At 44.7% G+C, this 18,386-nt stretch overlaps 1 protein-coding gene across 4 annotated transcripts in view; it reads right to left on the bottom strand.

Moving 5' to 3' along the window:
* Positions 1 to 1,879: 1,879 nt before the first annotated feature.
* Mertk (MER proto-oncogene, tyrosine kinase) overlaps positions 1,880 to 18,386 on the bottom strand; it is a 110,568-nt gene continuing 94,061 nt past the window's right edge. For 2 of the 4 annotated variants that reach the window (XM_035446328.1, XM_027421846.2), the window contains exons 16-19: positions 13,257 to 13,366; positions 10,649 to 10,808; positions 9,218 to 9,354; positions 1,880 to 3,739 (exon numbers count right to left, since the gene is read on the bottom strand). In XM_035446328.1, coding sequence (XP_035302219.1) covers positions 3,226 to 3,739; positions 9,218 to 9,354; positions 10,649 to 10,808; positions 13,257 to 13,366 — 921 coding nt within the window. In that variant the 3' untranslated portion in view covers positions 1,880 to 3,225. Of the gene's footprint in view, positions 3,740 to 9,217; positions 9,446 to 10,648; positions 10,809 to 13,256; positions 13,367 to 18,386 lie in introns of all 4 variants that reach the window. The other 2 variants (XM_027421845.2, XR_004770482.1) reach the window with 2 other exon arrangements.

Raw genomic sequence — 18,386 nt, forward strand, 5'->3', positions numbered from 1 at the left:
TAATAAAATGTGATGGTGACATTTGAGAAGGATGAAGATTTGTCTAAGCTCCTCAGAACCTTTGCACAGTGACAGGGGAGCCACCCTAGAGATGGGGATCCTGGCCTGACCGCTGAAACCAGGACTCTGCTATGGAAGACTGCAGCCCCAAACCCTGTGTACTCTGATCCCTGAAGACTGCTGCAGCCTGGGTGAGCTCACTCTCAAGTTTGAAGCAAACAGCTCTGATGATGTCAAAGGTCCTGGATCTGCCCAGTGTTTCCATGGACAGCATTAGTTTCCTGCCCTCAGTCAGTCTCTTCCAGCCTCAATCTGCCCATCTCTGGGGCAGGGATAGTGCAGTCCCTACCATGAAATTAAATGAGCGTCATGCCTGGCACATAGTGAATGACATCTATGTATAGTAAATAAAATGTCTAGAGGCTTTGGAGTAGAACCCTGCTATCCTGGCACTTGTGTCAAGTGTCAGAGTGTATCCCAAGGGGCACCCAGGGAGGTAGGATCTTGTGGAGGTAGAGATCTTTTAGTCTTTGAAAGAGTAATCCTAAAGGCAATTGTGGGACCTAAGCCTCTGCTTCCTGGCTAATGCTGTGCACACAAGCATGTGTTTCTTCAAACCTTTCCATCTATCATCCTCACCAAAGGTAGAGCCAAGGAGCCGCCCTATCTAGGATTGTAATCTCCAAATTGTATGTTAAATAAACCTTAACTTTTTTTTTTAAAGTTAATTGCCTCTAGTGCAGTAATTCTCAACCTTCCCAATGCTGTGACCCTTTAATACAGTTCTTCATATGGTGGTTCCCCAACCATAAAATTGCTGTTGTTACTTCATAACTGAAATTTTGCTACTGTTATGAATAGTAATGTAAACACCTGATATGCAGATGGTCTTAGGTGACCCCTGTGAAAGTGTTGTTTGACTCCCAAAGAGGTCATGACCCACAGGTTGAGAACCATTGCTTTAGAGTTTTGTTGTAACATGAAACCTACTAGTGCAATCCCTAAACTATGTGCTTATTCAAATGTTCTAAATTCTGGCTCTCACAGTCTCTAGACATGGGCCATAAGCAGGCTATTCTCTCTTTCCAAGGCTAACTGTCCTGGCCTAGACATGATGATGACACTGGTACCCATGGTATAAGGACACACAGTAAAGGGAACGTACATACATGTATAGGGCTGGAAAAAGGCAAGTGTTAAACAAGGGATGATTGAGCCAGAAACCGAGATGGGAAAACTCTATAGCCTATGTCCTGGCCCTGCCCTTCCATCTCCCCAACAGAAACATGACTCACCTGTCAAACTCTTCCACAGTTTATTTGAAATCTTCTCAGTAGGTATAATCTTGAATCCTTTATTATTTTTATTTCTCATTTGTGAAATCTTTTAAAATTACATTTATTTACTAGTTTATTTATTTAGTGGATGTATGTGTGGTAGGTGTCTATGTAGAGGTCAGAGGACATCTTTGTTGGTTCCCTGTTTCCACCATGTCAGGCCCAGGGATCAAATAGAGGACATCAGGCTTGGTAACAATTACCTTTACCAGCTGAGCTTTCTTGCCAGCCATTCTCCTACAGACTTCTGAGGTGGTTTTTCTATTTCTCTCAAAAGTCATGCTCAGAATTGGCAGAGGAACTGTGGTGAGGGACCGCCATTAGGGGAACTCCTTTGCAAAGGTTTCAGGGCTGCTGGTGACTGCTGTCTTTCCAAGTTTGAAGCATGCTGAACTCGTCGTTCCTCATTTGTATTTCATTAGGAAGTCATATCAGACGTTCGGCTGTAAAGCCTTGAATATTAAATAAATCATTCTTATCACACACATGATTCATGGAGGCATACCTTCTCATGAAGGTCAAAAAACCAATGAAGCCAAATCTGGTATTTCATTTTTACATTTTTACATTTAATACTGTGGAAAAGAAAACAACTTTAAAAAAGCAACACTGATTCTGTACAAATGTTAACACTGAGGAATACATTTTAAAATCTGCAAGGTCAGTGAAATAAGTCATCTTTTATTAAAATATAATATCCCTGTCTCTTTCCACCATATACATATATGTTCTCTCTTTAAATAAATATATTATGTATCTTATTTATATTTTTCTTGTGTGTACATGTTCATGTACATGCTGGTGTGTGTGTGTGTGTGTGTGTGTGTGTGTGTGTGTGTGTGTATGGAGGTCAAAGGACAGCATCAAGTATCACTCCTCAGATGCTGTCCACCTTTTTTCTTTGAGACAGGGTTTCACTTGGCCTGAAACTCGCCTACGCTGGCTTTCCTGTGAATGTCAGAAATCTACCTGTCTCTACTTCCCCAGCACTGAGATTACAAGCGTGTGCCGCCACACCCAACTTTTTTGTTATGTAGGCTCTGGGGATCAAATTGAGATCCTAGTGCTTACAAGTCAAGGACTTTACCAACCCAGCGATTTCCCATAGCCTCTGTGTTTTTATTCTGTACTGTTTGGGGATCTGGGGATGGAAAGCTGGGCGGTCCACAGGTGAAGCACACACTCAGCTGCTGAGCCTGCCACACTCCCAGCCTTGCTGTTTGTTTATTTATTTTTGAACATACTTTGACTTATATATGACTGTATGTGAGTATGCATCATGTGTGCAGGTGGAAGAGAGTATCTGATCTGGAGTTATGGGTGGTTATGAGCCACCTGATTTAGTTGCTGGCAACTCAACTTAGGTCCTCTGCAAGAAGAGCTGGCACTCTTAACCACTGAGCCATCTCTCTCTGCTTATATATTTATAGTGAAAACTGACTTGACAGCATTCACCTGGTGCTGTCAGGCCATGACTTTACAAGTAAAGTAGGTAAGGAAAAAGAATGCCAAAGCATCAGTTATAACCAGTGTGCGGCCTTGAACAGAGATGGCCCCTATAGGCTCATATGTTAGAGTGCTTGGTCTTCAGTTGGTGGAACTGTTGGGAAGGATCAGGAGGTGTGGCCTTATTGAAGGAGGTGTGTCACTGGGAGCAGGCTTTGAGGTTTCCAAAGAATGGTGCCATTTCCCAGGGCATTCTCCATTTCTTGCTTCCTTCTGCAATCATGGACTCTAACCCCCTGACACTGTAAACCTAACTAAATACTTTCCTTCATAGGTTGCCTTGCTCACGGTGTTTCATAACAGCAATAGTAAAATAGCTAAGGCAACCAGATCCCATGGAGCAGTATGTGCCTGGTCCTTTCATGCCTCCACTCAGCTGGCCTCACATGGGGACTTCAGAGTCTTCTGAGGAGTCATCTGCAAACAAAAGTTCATCTGCTGATGGGCTCCCCAAGGGTAGCGTACTGCAGTGAGACCAGGAGATCCCATTTTTGGTGAGTTTGTCCTCTGGTAAGACACCATCCTTTCCAGATGTGGCTGCAGCAAAAGGAGTGGAGGCCACATCTTCCCATTCTTCACTGACCCCATCCAAGATGTATCTCTCCTCATGAAGGTTGTTCTCATGAACTTCTGCTGTGACCACACTGGTGGCGGTGCTGGGAGTGCAAGAGGCAATGATGGAGTCAGGATCAATGTTCATGTCTAGCCCAGCGAGGGAGGGCCCGTCTGCCAGGCCCTCGCAGCTCTCTAGCAACTGGGTATTGATGTAGATGATGGATTCCTTGTCCTGTGCATCAGGCAAACTCTCGGAGAGCTTTTCCAGCTTCAGTCTCAACACTGAGAAGGTGGGTCGGTCCAAGGGATCAGCACTCCAGCAAGAGTACATGATGTCATACCTGATGATAACAGACAAGTGAATGTTACCTAGTCTTTAATTTCATTCTATTTTAATTAGCATTTGTTCCACATTTCATGGAAATAAATGAGTTTTGGTGTGTGTGGGAGAAATGGTCTAGTAGTTATTCAACTTTTTAAATGGGGTGTGTGTGTGTGTGTATGCATGCACACACACGTGTGTGTGTGTGTGTGTGTGTGTGTGTGTGTGTGTGTGTGTGTGTGTGTGTGATATTTTCTTGTGCATCTATACATAGAGGCTGGAGGGGCATCTGGTGTCCTGCTCTATCCCTCTCTATTCTTTTGAGACCGGGTCTCTCACTGAACCAGGAGCTTGCTATTCTGGCTAGACTGGCTGACCAGCGAGCCCCAGTAATCTACATGTCTCTGTCCCTCACAGTACTGAGGTTACAGGTGCACCACCGTCATACCAAGCTTTTTACATGGGTGTTGGACATTGAATTCAGGTTGTCATGCTTGCACAGCAAGTACTCCTACCTACTAAGCCATCTCCTCAGCCTCTTGTCCAAAAAATTATTCTGTTTCTAAAATAGAAAATACATCTGACAGTTATATCTACTTTTGCAAATAAAGGATTTAACATCCTTTTCTTACACAGGCTTTGCGATCAAACTAATCATCTGCTCTGCAAATAAAGTTTTATTAGAACACAGCTATGCCTAATTATGTGCTGTTGTCTGTGACTGCTTAGTCTGCAGTTGGTGGAACTGTTTGGAAAGGATGAGGACGTGTGGCCTTGATAGAGGAAGTGTCACTGGGGGTGGGCTTTGAAACTCAAAGCCCAAACAGTTTCCAGTCTCTCTCTGCCTCATGCTTATGGATGGTCATGGACTCATCTCTGAAACTGTAAGCAAGCCCCCAATTAAATACTTTCTTTTATAAATTGCCTTTGCCATTGTGTCTCTTCACAGCAATAGAAAAGTAGCTAAGACATTTACAGCTCTGTCACTGCACTTTGTAAATTATAGCACATGCCCTGGGCTCATGGGTAGCAGGGGGAAGCAGAGGAATGAGGCTTGGACTGGGCAAGCCCATCACACAAGTGCTCCTCAAGACCTTTCTGCTGAGTTCTTTCTGCTCTTTCTTTCTGGGCAATGTCATCCCCAGTGTCTAGCATCTTAAGGATTATAATCAAGGAACATGAGAAGGGAATGACACGTGGAAATTACTGGGCTGCGAAAGAGTCACAGCAGCATTTCATTTTGATCCTTCTCTGCTTTGAGATATTGATAGTAATATCACTGGATAAGAAAACTGAGCTGAGAGGCCTGAGAGGTGGCTCAGCAGTTAAGAGCACTGGCTGCTTGCCCAGAAGTCCTGAGTTCAACTCCTAGCACCCAAATGGCAGCTCACAACCATTTGTAACTGTAGCCCCATGGGGTCTGATGCCCTCTTTTGAATACATAAAATACACACATAACTAAGTCCTTAAAAAAAAAAGAAAGAAAGAAAGAAAAGAAAACTGGCTGGGTGGTGGTGGCGCATGTCTTTAATTCCAGCACTTGGGAGGCAGAGGCAGGCTACAAAATGAGTTCCAGGACAGGCTCCAAAACTACACAGAGAAACCCTGTCTCGAAAAACAAACAAACAAACAAACAAACAAACAAACAAAAAACTGAGCTGAATCTAAATTATCTGATTCATGCTGATGACTGGCTTCTCAGGAACAGAAAAGAGCAATTCCCATTTTCACATTTACATATAATCTATAGATCCCTGGGTTAATCCTAGTAAGTGTTGGTTCTCACACACAGCATGAAGATCTCATGTATGCACACATGATCATTTCTACGTTGGCCTTTACCAGGGCTGTTACTAGCTCCTGTAATGTGAAACTCCCATGCATACAGAGGGGCAGGACTTCAACTCAGAACACCACCCTGACATCCACACCTGCCTCACAGTCCTGTTCCATCCTCCCACCGGGAGTTCCTTTTAGCTTCTCTCTCTCCCTCTCAGTTGCTAGTCACTTAGACCAGGCAAACAACCTTGGCTCCCGCTTTGAGGCTCTCATAGCATGGTCAATTTGCACATCTCTATAATTTTGCACAGAGCCTTACTTGTGTGCTCAGCGGGGCTTTGAGAAATTCTGTCCTTAGGGACATAACATCCTTTTCAATACTGTGCCTGTGCTGTTTAATTCTCTTTCATTTACTCCATGTCCTTGGAAGAAAGCACTAAGTGACCTATCGTGATAGAGCACAGTAGTAGTATTATTTTCCTTTTATGTCTAATACTTTATGAGAATATAAATACAACTTTATCACACACACACACACACACACACACACACACACACACACACACACACACACACACCACACACACAGGATATATGAGATAGGGCCTTGCTACATAGCCAGGGCTGGCCTCAAACTTTTGTCCTTCCTACCTCACCATGCCCACCTTAAATATGACTTTGAAAGATATGATAAGGGGCTAGGAAACCACAGGAAGATGATATCCAGAAGCAACCCATGACCAGATTATAGTTGTAATTATCTGTCTGTGGTACTTAGGATGGTAGCAGGGCTCATGCATACTAGGCGAGTTTTCTACCACGGAGGTACCCCAGCTTCTGATTATAATATTTTAGAATCTCTTTGGCTGATGTCTAAGCAATGAAGTAGGACACTTGGGGAAGGGAGATGAAGGTTCTACACTATACACTGTATTTATGTCATGATGTCATCATGATGGGATGAAATCTTGGTTTTCTGTTATGTCAGTGTCAGCAATGAGAGAGGAAGAAGATGGGAATGCTTGTATGTTTTTTAAAGTTTTATTTACTCTTACTTTATATGTATAATATATGGGTGCTTTGCCTGAATGGATGTCTGTATACTTTACATGTGCATTGCCCACAAAAGCCAGACAAGAGCCAGGCGGTTGTGGCACACACCTTTAATCCCAGCACTCGGGAGGTTGAGGCAGGCAGATCTCTGTGAGTTTGAGGTTAGCCTGGTCTACAAAGCAAGTTCTAGGACAGCCATGGCTGTTACACAGAGAAACCCTGTCTTAAAAAACAAGCAAACAAAAAAAATCAACCAAACAAAAAAAGCCAGAAAAAGTTGTCAGATTCCCTGAAACTGGAGTTACAGACTGTTGTTAACTGCCATGTGGGTGCTAGGAATTGAATCCAGGTCCCTTGGAAGAATAACCAGTGTTCTTAATTGCTGATATATCTCTCCAGCCCTGTTTTCTTTCCTCCATCCCTCTTTCCCTCTCTCCCTCCTTCCTCCCTCCCTTCCTTCCTTTTTTTCTTTAAGACAGGCTCTTGTAATGTAGACCTGGCTATCTTGAAACTTACTATATAGACCAGGTTGACCTCAGACTCACAGAGGTTAGCATGCCTCTTCTGGGATTAAAAGTGTGTGCTATCATGCCCAGTTGAGGAGAGGCATTCTGAATTCTGAAGAATAACTGCTGGCCAACAGGACCCTGTGGGGTATAAGACAGCCCTACCAGAGGAAGAGGGAAGGATTCTCATATCATGGACCACTGCAGAAAGCTGGTGAGGAAGGTTCTGGGGGTGCCAGGGAGGCCACAAAGAGCTCAGCTGGGGAAATGTCCCACAGAAGTTGATTGAAGCATAACAGAAAGTGGTATCCTGAACAGCAGGAAGCAAGACTGACAGTCTGGTCACCCATGATGGGAGTGATACTGTGAGGAGAGGTGACCCTTTGCAGGACAGGATTAGAGAGTAGGGACCAAGGGGCTCTGTGACAGAGATCTGTGTATCTCTCCCTCTATTTCTGCTCTCTTCCCTGTATCTTTCCCTCACTATCTTATCTCTCTGTTTTAAAGTACTGGAGACTGAACATAAGACCTTGTGCATGCTAGGCAAGCTCCCTTACCACTGAGATACATTCCCCAATCGACATTGCTACATTTCAGTTGGCTCAAAGCAGCCAAAGAGCAGCAGCAGCACACAGGATGCATTCATCTGAGCCATACTTGGATTCTAAAAAACTCAGAATATTCATTTTGTGTTTTTGTTTTTTGTTTTTTGTTTTTTTTTTTAAAGAATGTCCCAGAAAAGGAAACACAGAGCTCTCTTTGGAAGATGCTGTTGCTTGCCCGCATACACTTAAGGCTAAGGAATAAAGCCTGCTTCACCATCCTGCTGACCACATCTCATCTGCAAGCCCAGGGCATGCAGCCATCAGAACATGGGGACTACAGCCTCTCTACAATCACCTGGGTCTTCAGACACAGGATGGGAGCTGACTCCACCACCTAAAAGTGTTCTCAGAGAACATCAGCTCAGCAGTCTCTTGTTTTAGTTCAAAGTGAAACACAAAAACCACAGTTTGACACAGCTCAGACCTCACTCAGACCCAGACTGACCATTGCTAATGTCAGCTTCTGCTGGTGCAGGGGGATAGCTAAGAGAGAAACCACAACAAAACTTGCTGGGTGGTACGGCTACAGAGAAAAGCTTCCTCATTTCTAGAAGCCAAGATTTCATTAACACAGCCCTTTAAAAAACCACCGTGAAGCCCTAGAACTAACTGAATCAGGACTTTATAATGTTTTCAAGAGACTTACAGACATCCTCAACCACAAAGCAGGCTGTGACTGGGAACAGAACAATCGTCCTTGTGTTTGGCTTAGAGTCTAAGCCATAGATGGGTCTAGAATGTTGTATACAAGGTGACCTGGCCCTGTGTGCTGAATGAGGCAGCAGAGACAGAGCTTGGGATGGGCCCGAGGGTCTCGAATATACTCCCCGGCACCAGCATCCCACATGCTGCTCCCTGACAGAGGTAACTAAGCCTATGTTTTTTAACGTTCTGGCACTGAACACTGAGAGAGGATTTGTCTTGATCGGATGTGCTTTGTGGTAGGAGTTGGGAGAGTTCATACCTGGCCAAGAACAGGTCTACAGGGAACATTTTAAACACACAATTTCTAGGCCCAATTTGTGACAACAGCAATGCCACACCCTCTAGGCATAGGGTTAAGCAACTGCAGTGTCAGAATGCTCCCCACAAAATTCTAAGACCCAGTTTGTTCTCAAAGGCCCTGGTCCAGGTTCCTATCTGTGATAAGTGTTTGAAATGCTATAGAGAAAAAGGATTACAGGGTTCAAAGTGAGAAAGGGAAGAAGGATCCCAGCACCTCACATATTATAAAGCAAGCCTACTTATTGGCAGTGTCTCGTGGTCCCTATGGTTTGGAAATATATTGGTACCTTGTGTTGACTGTTCCCATTGATGGAGGTGAGGCCTTTTGGGTAAGTGAGCCACTGTGGGCTCACAGGAGCTGGGCATCCAACACCACCTGCATCAGGAATGACTGCTGGCCAGAGGCTTCCATGAGTGGTGCTCTCTGTACAGGCTCTCCTGGCTAACAGTGGACTCTACTTGCACTAGCCATGCCTGTGTTTCCCAGGTCATTGCAGTCAGGTAGCCACCTCCTGCAGAAAGCCCAATGATTCAGGGATGCTCACTTACAGTTCATCCAGGCAATCCTCCGGCTGCTTCAGCCTGTGGCCATGGAGAAGGTAATCGTACATCTCATGGTTCTGGACTCCAGGATAGGGGGTCATTCCCCGTGTTGCTATTTCCCACATGGTCACGCCAAAAGCCCACTGAGAACAAAGCCACAAGAAGTGAGGACAAAAGTCTTTCCACAAAGGCTGAATGGACTTTTTCATGGTGAAAGGTCATTTCCTTAAAGCCCTGATGATGAAGCACAAAGCTGGTAATTATGTGTGAGGCTCACTGTTCCCCGGACACAACAACACATGGGGCTGAAGCCCCAGAGTTCCCCATTCATACCAAAGCTGTTCTGCGAAACTTGGCTAAAGGCAGATGGGGCCTCATCCCAAATCAACACTGCTTGCTTTACTGCTATACTTTTGCTATGGAGTATTTGCTTTCCCCAAGCTTAGATCAAGGCTATAAATACACAGCATCTTCTATATAGCATATGGGTTTCAAAGGCTACCAAATGAACTCATTCAATTTAATGTGCACAACTTTTATGGGCAAGAAGCCACTCATTTGTAGCAAAGATACGGGAATCTCTGAAGGTCATATGCAAAGTACAGGATTGTGAATGTGAGCACTTCACCATTTGCCTGAATTAAAGTTTCCACAAGATATAAAAGCAGGTATTAGGGTGCATACTTGCTATTCCAGTTACCGAGGAGGCTGAAGCAGGAGGACTGGGTGCTCAAGGACTTTCTAGGTTACATAGATAGACCCTGCTTCAAAAGTAAGTATAGGGGACTGGAGAAATGGCTCAGGCACTATGATCACTGTCTGTTCCACCAGAGGACCTGGGTTCAAGTACTAGCACCCAGTTGGTGGCTCACAATCATTCGTAATTCCAATTCCAGGGGATCTGACAGTCTTCTGGCCTCCATAGGCACTAAGGCACACACATGGTGCACAGACATACATGTAGGTCAAATACCCATACACATAAAAATTAATAAAAAGTAAAGGGGGCAGGAGAGATGATTCAATGGTTAAGAGCACTTTCTGCTCCTGCAGAGGACCCAAGTTTGGTTCCCAGCATTGACTCATAATCACCTGTGACTGGCTTAAGCTCCAGGGGATTTGATGCCTCTGGCCTCTGAGAACATCTACATACATGTGCACATATCCACATATAGATACACATAATTAAAATAAAATTAGATCTTAAAAGTAAAGAAGAGGGAGGTTGAGAAATTATATTAGTGTTCTCATAGCATGTGTGGGGTCCTAGGGTCAACCTCAGGACCACAGAAAGCAAATGAATGAATAAACGAGTTAAATAAAAGCGTGGTCCATGCATATTCCCAGTTTATCAGAGTGTATTTCCCTGCATCATCAATTTCAGTCACTTCTTTCTGTGTGTCTCCCATCTTTGTCAAATCAAAGCTGTGTACACACCACATCACTTTTGCTTGTGTAGACACGATCTGCCAGGCTCTCTATGGCAATCCACTTTACAGGCATTTTGGCAATGCGGCCTTGGCGGTAATAATCACCACTGTAAATCTTCTTAGAGAGGCCAAAGTCTGCCACACAGACAGTCATGTCATCCCGCAACCTGTGAAGAATGAATTCAGGTCCTCAGCAACCTCAGGAGCAGAGCATTTAAACCCAAGTCTGCATCAGATGCATGAAAAGTAACTAAAGACACGGGGACATAGCACAGTTGGCAGAATGCATGGTTTGAGTCCTAGCACAGCATAAATGGGAATAGTGGTACATGCTTCTAATCCCAGCATCTGGGAGCTGGAGGCAGGAAGAGCAAAAGTTCCTCAGCTGCTTGGCAAATTCAGGGCCGCCTGGGATTCATGACACCCTTACTGGAGGAGGTAAGGAAGAGAAGGAGCAAAGAGGGAGAAGGAAGGAAGGAAAAGGAGGAAGGAGGGAGAAGAAAAAAGAGAGAAGAAGGAAGGAAGGAAGGAAGGAAGGAAGGAAGGAAGGAAGGAAGGAAGGAAGGAGAAGACATGGAGCTCATTTTCTTGGAGTAAGGAGCTGCTTTAAGATCAAAGACACAGCAAATAATAGGGACCAGACATTACTGTATTTCATCACTCTGGCCTGTGTGGAGCTGGTCCAGCACAGGCACCCAGGTACAGTGGTTAGAGGCACTGGGGGACAGAGATGTGGCGAGCAGAAGTGGAAGGACCAGAAGCTCCTCCTGGTTCTTTTGTGGACAGCATCATGCCACAGAAGCAGCACTGGCCTCACGGACTAAGCAAGGCCAAGCAAGGCACAAGAGGAGGTGAAGTCTGGGAGACGTGGGAAAAATGGTGCTGAAGGATTCTTGCTAATGCAGCCAACTGTTGGAGGAATGAACTGGAAAATTGAAGGGAAATATATTGCAATCACAGCCCAAGCTAGTAAAACAAGTCCTAGACAAGGAGGAAGAAAAGGAAGAGAGAAGACAGAGAGGAGACAGGGAAGAGGAGGTGGGAGATGACTGAGCTATTTGTTTGCCTGACATTAACTTTTTTTTTTTTTTTTTTTTTAAGACAGGGTCTCATGTAGCCCAGGTTGGCCTGGAACTTGCCATGCAACTGAGGATGACTGTGAACTGTGGATCCTCCTGGCTCCATCTCTTGAGTGAGGGGAATAGAGGTATGCACACCCAAAAGGCCCACACTTTCAGTTAAGGGTAAACTACACAGGCAGTCCTTCTATCTGGCAGGAAAAGCATGAAGGAAATATTAAAAGAAAAATAACATTTCATGATTCTTTACCCACAGTTGAAAAGCAGTAAGAAAACCCCCAAATCCCCCAAGGCTTTAAAAACTGAAGTAAAAGGGGAAGGGGTGTGCGACTGAGAAGCGTGAGTGGCCATCACAAATCTACTGTCAAATCTCTGACCAAGAAAAACACACATGGTCCACTCCCTCTTCTCACAACAGGGAAGTTAAAATCAAGGAGCAGTTATGGTATTTGAAGACTGACATCAGGCAATGGCTCTGTTGAAGCAGGGTAAAGAGATGGAGAAAATTCAAGTCCAAAGTTCTTATGCAAGTTCCTATAATTTGTTATCTGCTGTGACGGAAAAGCTTCTAGATCATTAAGGTACCAAATTTCATCACAGGTGTGGGGTAGATATGACTGCAAGTTCCTGAAAAGAAACTACACCTCACATTGAATTTTCCAGGAGGCTGATTATCTGGTTAGGAGTTCAAAGACTGTGGAGGGGTTGGAATGTCACAGGGCAGAGTTTAACTACAATATATCTTGAGCTATCTTTAGTTCACTCAATTGCTATTCTCTGCCCACCTCTGTGTCTGGCCTATTGTCCTTAATGTCCTGTGATTCTCAGATGAAACCTCTGGATGTATTAACTCAGCAGAATCTTTCCACCAACCAAGGCCAAAAATGTCCTCAGATAACCATCTAAGGCCTATAGAAGTTTATCTACGTGGCTGTAACCCACCTCCCCAATGTTTCCACCAATGTATTTGAAAGTGTGTTGATTTATGCTTTTCTTTGTTATGTTATTATAAAAACCTGAAAACAGTCACAGCTTTGGAATATGATACTTGAGACAATTGAATCTGTATTCTCAGGCCATGGTCACTCATATTTGACTCTAGAGTATACTATCTCTTACTCTCTTTGAGGAGAGAACTTTGTCAACAAAGGCTTGGGGAAAACAACCATTGGGAATTTCATCATTGTCATTCAAGTTATACTATGGTTAGCTGACTTACATATTATTGTGGGTCCAAAGCTAGCTGATGGCCTTTGGAAAAGATCACAAAGATCACGCCTAGTGCCCCTTGCTGAGTGGCAAGAAGAAAACAGACTAATCATAAGAGAGAGCCTTGGACACTAGCCAGGCTCTTAGAGGCAAAGATAGGCCATCCCCAAGGAAGAGCCTCAGTCAAAATCAGAGCAATGGGATGGAAATCCCATCCAAAGAAAGGCACTCCATCCCACCTGCAGGCCATCTGCCTTCCATAATCTATGAAATTCAAGGCCTCGAAGTCTAATGACCCTGCCTCCCCAGGATGGCCTAGGTTCTTACATGCAGTTTCGAGCTGCTAAATCCCGATGAAGAAAATTCCTGTTGCTCAGATACTCCATTCCCTGGGCAATGTCCATCATGAACTTCAACAGTGTCTGCAGGGGGATGTACTAACGGGAGGAAACAAAAAGAGACATTATGGTTTAGAAGGCAAAGCTGGCAACTTACTCCCATCCAAGGGAAAACAGTGATGCGTCTATACTTTATGTGTATAAGCATTTTGCCTGAATGTACGAATGTTCACTGTGTGTGTGTTTAGTGTAACACAAATAAGTGACCCAGAGACTCATATTGGGGTTCAAACTTCAAGTTGAATTTGAGAAAAGCGAAGTAGCTGGCCACTAGCATTTTACCTCTACCTCAGGCTGCATGGACCGATCCTGTCTCCACAAGCTCTCATCAAGCCTCAGACTGTAACCTCTCCTCAGTGTGGCTGGAGAATGAAGGCCTCCTGCTGTGTATACTGAAGACCCCGCTTCTATGTTTTATAGCCTTCTAGTGCTGAGATTAAAGGCGTGTGATCTGTTACTCATTTATACTGATTCAATATCATGTATCCCTGAGTGGCCTTGAACTCAAGAGATCTGTCTACCTCTTAATCCAGAGTACTAGGATTAAAGGTGTGTGCCACTACCTCCTAGCTTCTGGTTGCTGGGATTAAAGGTGTGTTCCTGGCTTCTATGGCTTGTGGTTGACTCTCCTTTCTGAATCCTCAGGCAAGCTTTACCAAATCATAAATAGTAGATCACCACAGCTTAGTACACAAGGAAGCCAGAAGAGGGTGTCAGATCCCTTAGAACTGGAATTACAGATGGTCGTGAGCTGCCATGTGGGTGCTGGTAATCTGACCTAGGTCATCTGCAAGAGCAGTCAGTGCTCTTAACTGCCGAGCTGTCTCCACAGCCCTGGAAATGGTGTTCTTATTCCCTAAGGTAGAGTGGCGACACAGGGACACAAACCTTTCCTTTCTGTATTGTTATTTTTTTTTAAGTGGATACTTTGTTTTGAGAAAAGGTCTCTCTATGTAGCTCAGGCAGGACTACACTCAAGATCTTCCTGCCTTAGTTTCCCCAGTGCTGGAATGACAGACATGAGCCACCACACCTGGGTCAGAAATAATGCAAATAACTCTTCAAAACAGGATTAAAGAAACTTTCTAAAACTTCTTGAAAAGCATTACATTCTTTGCTATTAAAAGTATTTCAGACAAGAAAAATTATATCTTTTCACTAATCATGAAGCCAAAGGTGAGCTTTCATATCCCAAGAGGCACAGGGACAGAGGACGAGGCCAGGCAGAAAGGACGAGGAAGGAGGAGGGCCTCACTGTGTGTTTTTAATTTCCTTTTACATCTACCTATTTGCTTTGTATGTGTGTGTGTGTGGGGTCACTTGTGCCACCACATACATTTGGAGACCAGAGGACAACCTGTGACCCACCAGGTGGGTTCCTGGGAATGAACTCAGGTTGTCCTTGGCAGAAAGCAACTTCACTGGCTGGGCCATCTTACTGGCTCGAGTGTCTGGTTCCAATGAGGGAAGAGGAGATATCATGGGAGAGGGTCAGAAGTTTGGGAGAGAAAAAAACCCAACGTAATAGGAGGTGCTTCTAATTCTGTATTCTTGCTACCATTTTTAATTCTTCCTCCCCCCTCTCTTTCTCCTCCTCTTCTTCTTCTTCTTCTTCTTCTTCTTCTTCTTCTTCTTCTTCTTCTTCTTCTTCTTCTTCCTCCTCCTCCTCCTACTCCTCCTCCTCCTCCTCCTACTCTTCCTCCTCCTCCTCCTACTCTTCCTCCTCCTCCTCCTCCTCCTCCTCCTATTTGTTGTGTGTGACACTACCAAGGTTGATCTCTGGGCCTCACACACACTAAGACAGCTCATTTTATTTTGAGATTATTTTGAAAGACAATTTTCTTCTTCTAGGCAGCAACTATAAGGCAAGTCTTCACCCCTTATCTTTGCACTAAAACACAAGTATGTATTCAGAAATTGTAATTTTTTTCCCTCTAGGGCTTTTCTAGAGTTTCAGGCATCTAGCATTTTCTCTGTGTTGTAAAACAAAACTGCTGTGTGAGTAAACATGTCACCAGCAGGCTGGGGACACAGCTCAGTGGTGGAGGATTCATGTAGCATATGCACAGCCCTACAACCCTGTGTTTACTACCCAGAGCTACCAGCTCCACCACACACACACACACACACAACACACACACACACACACACACACACACACACGAAGAGAGAGAGAGAGAGAGAGAGAGAGAGAGAGAGAGAGAGAGAGAGAGCCTTCCAGGCATTTAGAATTGGTTAGAAGGATGATGACTAACGAAGATCTCCAAGTAATAATTTAATGCTTTATTGCAGTCATGGCACTAAAGAAAGGCTGACTACAAGTTCCTGGCAATCATGAATCATGAGTGGTTTGTCCATGATACCCACTCCCCTACCACCACCGCATAACATTGGGTCCGTCACAGCTCCTCCAAGGACTGTGAGTTTTCCAAAATGGTATTCACAGGGCATTACATTTGGTTTTGTTTTCCTGTGGTACTGGGGATGGAACTCAGGGCCTTGCGCTAGACAAGTTCTATACCCTTCAGCTATAAGCTTGAACATTACATTTTTAATGACATATTTCCCAACCATGACATATGCCAATTATATAGTGCACATGAAACCAGAATGCCATAATTATCCTTACCCTTAAGTAACAGAGTTATGGAAAAAGATAAACAAATCGAACGTGGAAGTTTTGCCTCTCTGTGTACTTGGTTTTCAGGATGCTAGTTTCTAGGACAGGGTTTGGGTACTGTGAAATAGCAAATCCTATTGTCATTAGTGAGCTGTAATGAGTAGAAGATACAACTAATTTGTGATTTTTTCCTGTAATAATTATGTTATTCTTGGAGTCTGTGACTAAAAGTGAATTTTTAAAAATTGGAGAGAACAATTTAAAAAGAGTGAGAAGATTGCAGATGTCACCACAGAGATTTTTATGTACCAATGACAACAATCTGAAAGTGAAGCAAAGGAAATAATTTCAGCCACAATACAATCAAAATACTCAATTTAACAAAGACACACAACTTACTGTTGTGTGTTCTCTTACAGCGTTGGAGAAAATTCAAAAATCCAAATATATGAAGAAGTTATCCTCTACTCATGGCTTAGAAAACTCAATAATATTATGATGTCAATTCTGCCCAACTTCTAGATTCCCTATAAGCCCTGTTCCAATGCTGGCTGGTTTCTTTGTAAAATGTTACAAGTTAATTCTAAAATCCCATATGGAAATCCACAGAGATCAGAATATCTACAACAGGCTTGAAGAAGAACATGGCTAAAAGGCTCAGACATACTAAAAGGCATTCAAATTAAAGTTGGAAAGAGGATAGGTGTGGATACAACCATTAATGAAACCTAAATGACATTTCGGGGTTGGGGAGAAGGCTCAGTTGGAAAAGCACTTGTGATACAAGGATGAACGCTTGAGTTTGGATCCCCAGGTCCCACATAAGGCTGGGCTAGGTAGCAGGAGCTGCAATCCCAGCACTCCTAATGAGAGATGGGAGGCAGAGATGGGAATCCCTGGAAGCTCTCAGGACAGCTAGCCTGGAGCACTCAGGGGAGAGCAGAAGACCTCACCTCAAACAAAGTGAGGGTGGGGATGGGTACCAGAGATTGTCCTGGGATCTTCACACCTTTACCTGATGATGGGATAGCAGGACTATGCCACCACACCTAGTTTTTGCAGTGCTGTAAGCAGAAGCCAGGGGTCCAAGTGGTCTCAGCAAGCACTCCACCTGCTGCGGCTCTAGCCCTCAAGGACAACATTTTACAACCCCGAGAATCTTGGAGGGGACTACCTCATGGATGGACCCATTCATGATTCATCATCCATGACTGCCAGGACCTTGCAGTGGGCCCTCTTTTTTAGGGCCATGACTGCATTAAAATATTTTGCATTATCTGGAGGTCTTCTGTAGTCACCATCCTCAATCAACTCCAACAGTGGCTTTCTTTCTCTTTTATTCTTTTTGAGCACTTTAAGATTTTTATTACATTTATTTAGTCTGGGGCATACGGAACCTTTCACCATGTGGTTCCCGAGGAATCAAACTCAGGTCTTAGTCTCAGTGGCAAGCCTCTTGTACCTACTGAGCAGTCTCCCAATCCCACTTCTAAACTCCTTAAGTGGGAGAACTGTGCAGTATCTCAATAAAGTTGTTGTGAAGAGTGCTGTTCTAAGAAAAGAGATTAAGAAGGGGTGGTGGAGACGGATGGACACAGAGGTGGTGCAGGGAGAAAGAGGGACCCAGAATGAGGAGAGGTACAGAGTGGGCTTCTCCCCTTTGTCTCTGGATGCTAGCACGCGACACTTAGAGTAGCTGCTGCCGTCTTAAACCAAGTGCAGCACCACCATAGATGTACAGTCCAAGGCTGAGGTGATGCCAGACACCTGATGCTGCAGAGTCAGAGCTGGTCGCCTCTGGAGCAATGGTACCCTGGCTCTGTATCCCAGTCAGCCTCCTCAGAAGCTGGGATCAGAGGCCTGTGACACCAGGCCCAACCCTGTATATCTTTTTTTAAAGGTAATTTTGAGTTGGTTTTGGTATAACATATATAGTAAAGCCAGCTTCCTTCCTGCAGAGCCCAAAGGGCAACCCCAGGGCACCTCCCCTGCTGTAGCTTCTCTGCCCATCCTCCCCTGCTGTAGCCTCTCTGTCCATCCTCCCCTGCTGTAGCCTCTCTGTCCATCCTCCCCTGCTGTAGCCTCTCTGTCCATCCTCCCCTGCTGTAGCCTCTCTGCCCATCCTCCCCTGCTGTAGCCTCTCTGTCCATCCTCCCCTGCTGTAGCCTCTCTGTCCATCCTCCCCTGCTGTAGCCTCTCTGCCCATCCTCCCCTGCTGTAGCCTCTCTGCCCATCCTCCCCTGCTGTAGCCTCTCTGTCCATCCTCCCCTGCTGTAGCCTCTCTGTCCATCCTCCCCTGCTGTAGCCTCTCTGCCCATCCTCCCCTGCTGTAGCCTCTCTGCCCATCCTCCCCTGCTGTAGCCTCTCTGTCCATCCTCCCCTGCTGTAGCCTCTCTGCCCATCCTCCCCTGCTGTAGCCTCTCTGTCCATCCTCCCCTG

The sequence above is a fragment of the Cricetulus griseus genome, chromosome 6, assembly GCF_003668045.3.
Source record: "Cricetulus griseus strain 17A/GY chromosome 6, alternate assembly CriGri-PICRH-1.0, whole genome shotgun sequence".
Taxonomy (NCBI): domain Eukaryota; kingdom Metazoa; phylum Chordata; class Mammalia; order Rodentia; family Cricetidae; genus Cricetulus; species Cricetulus griseus.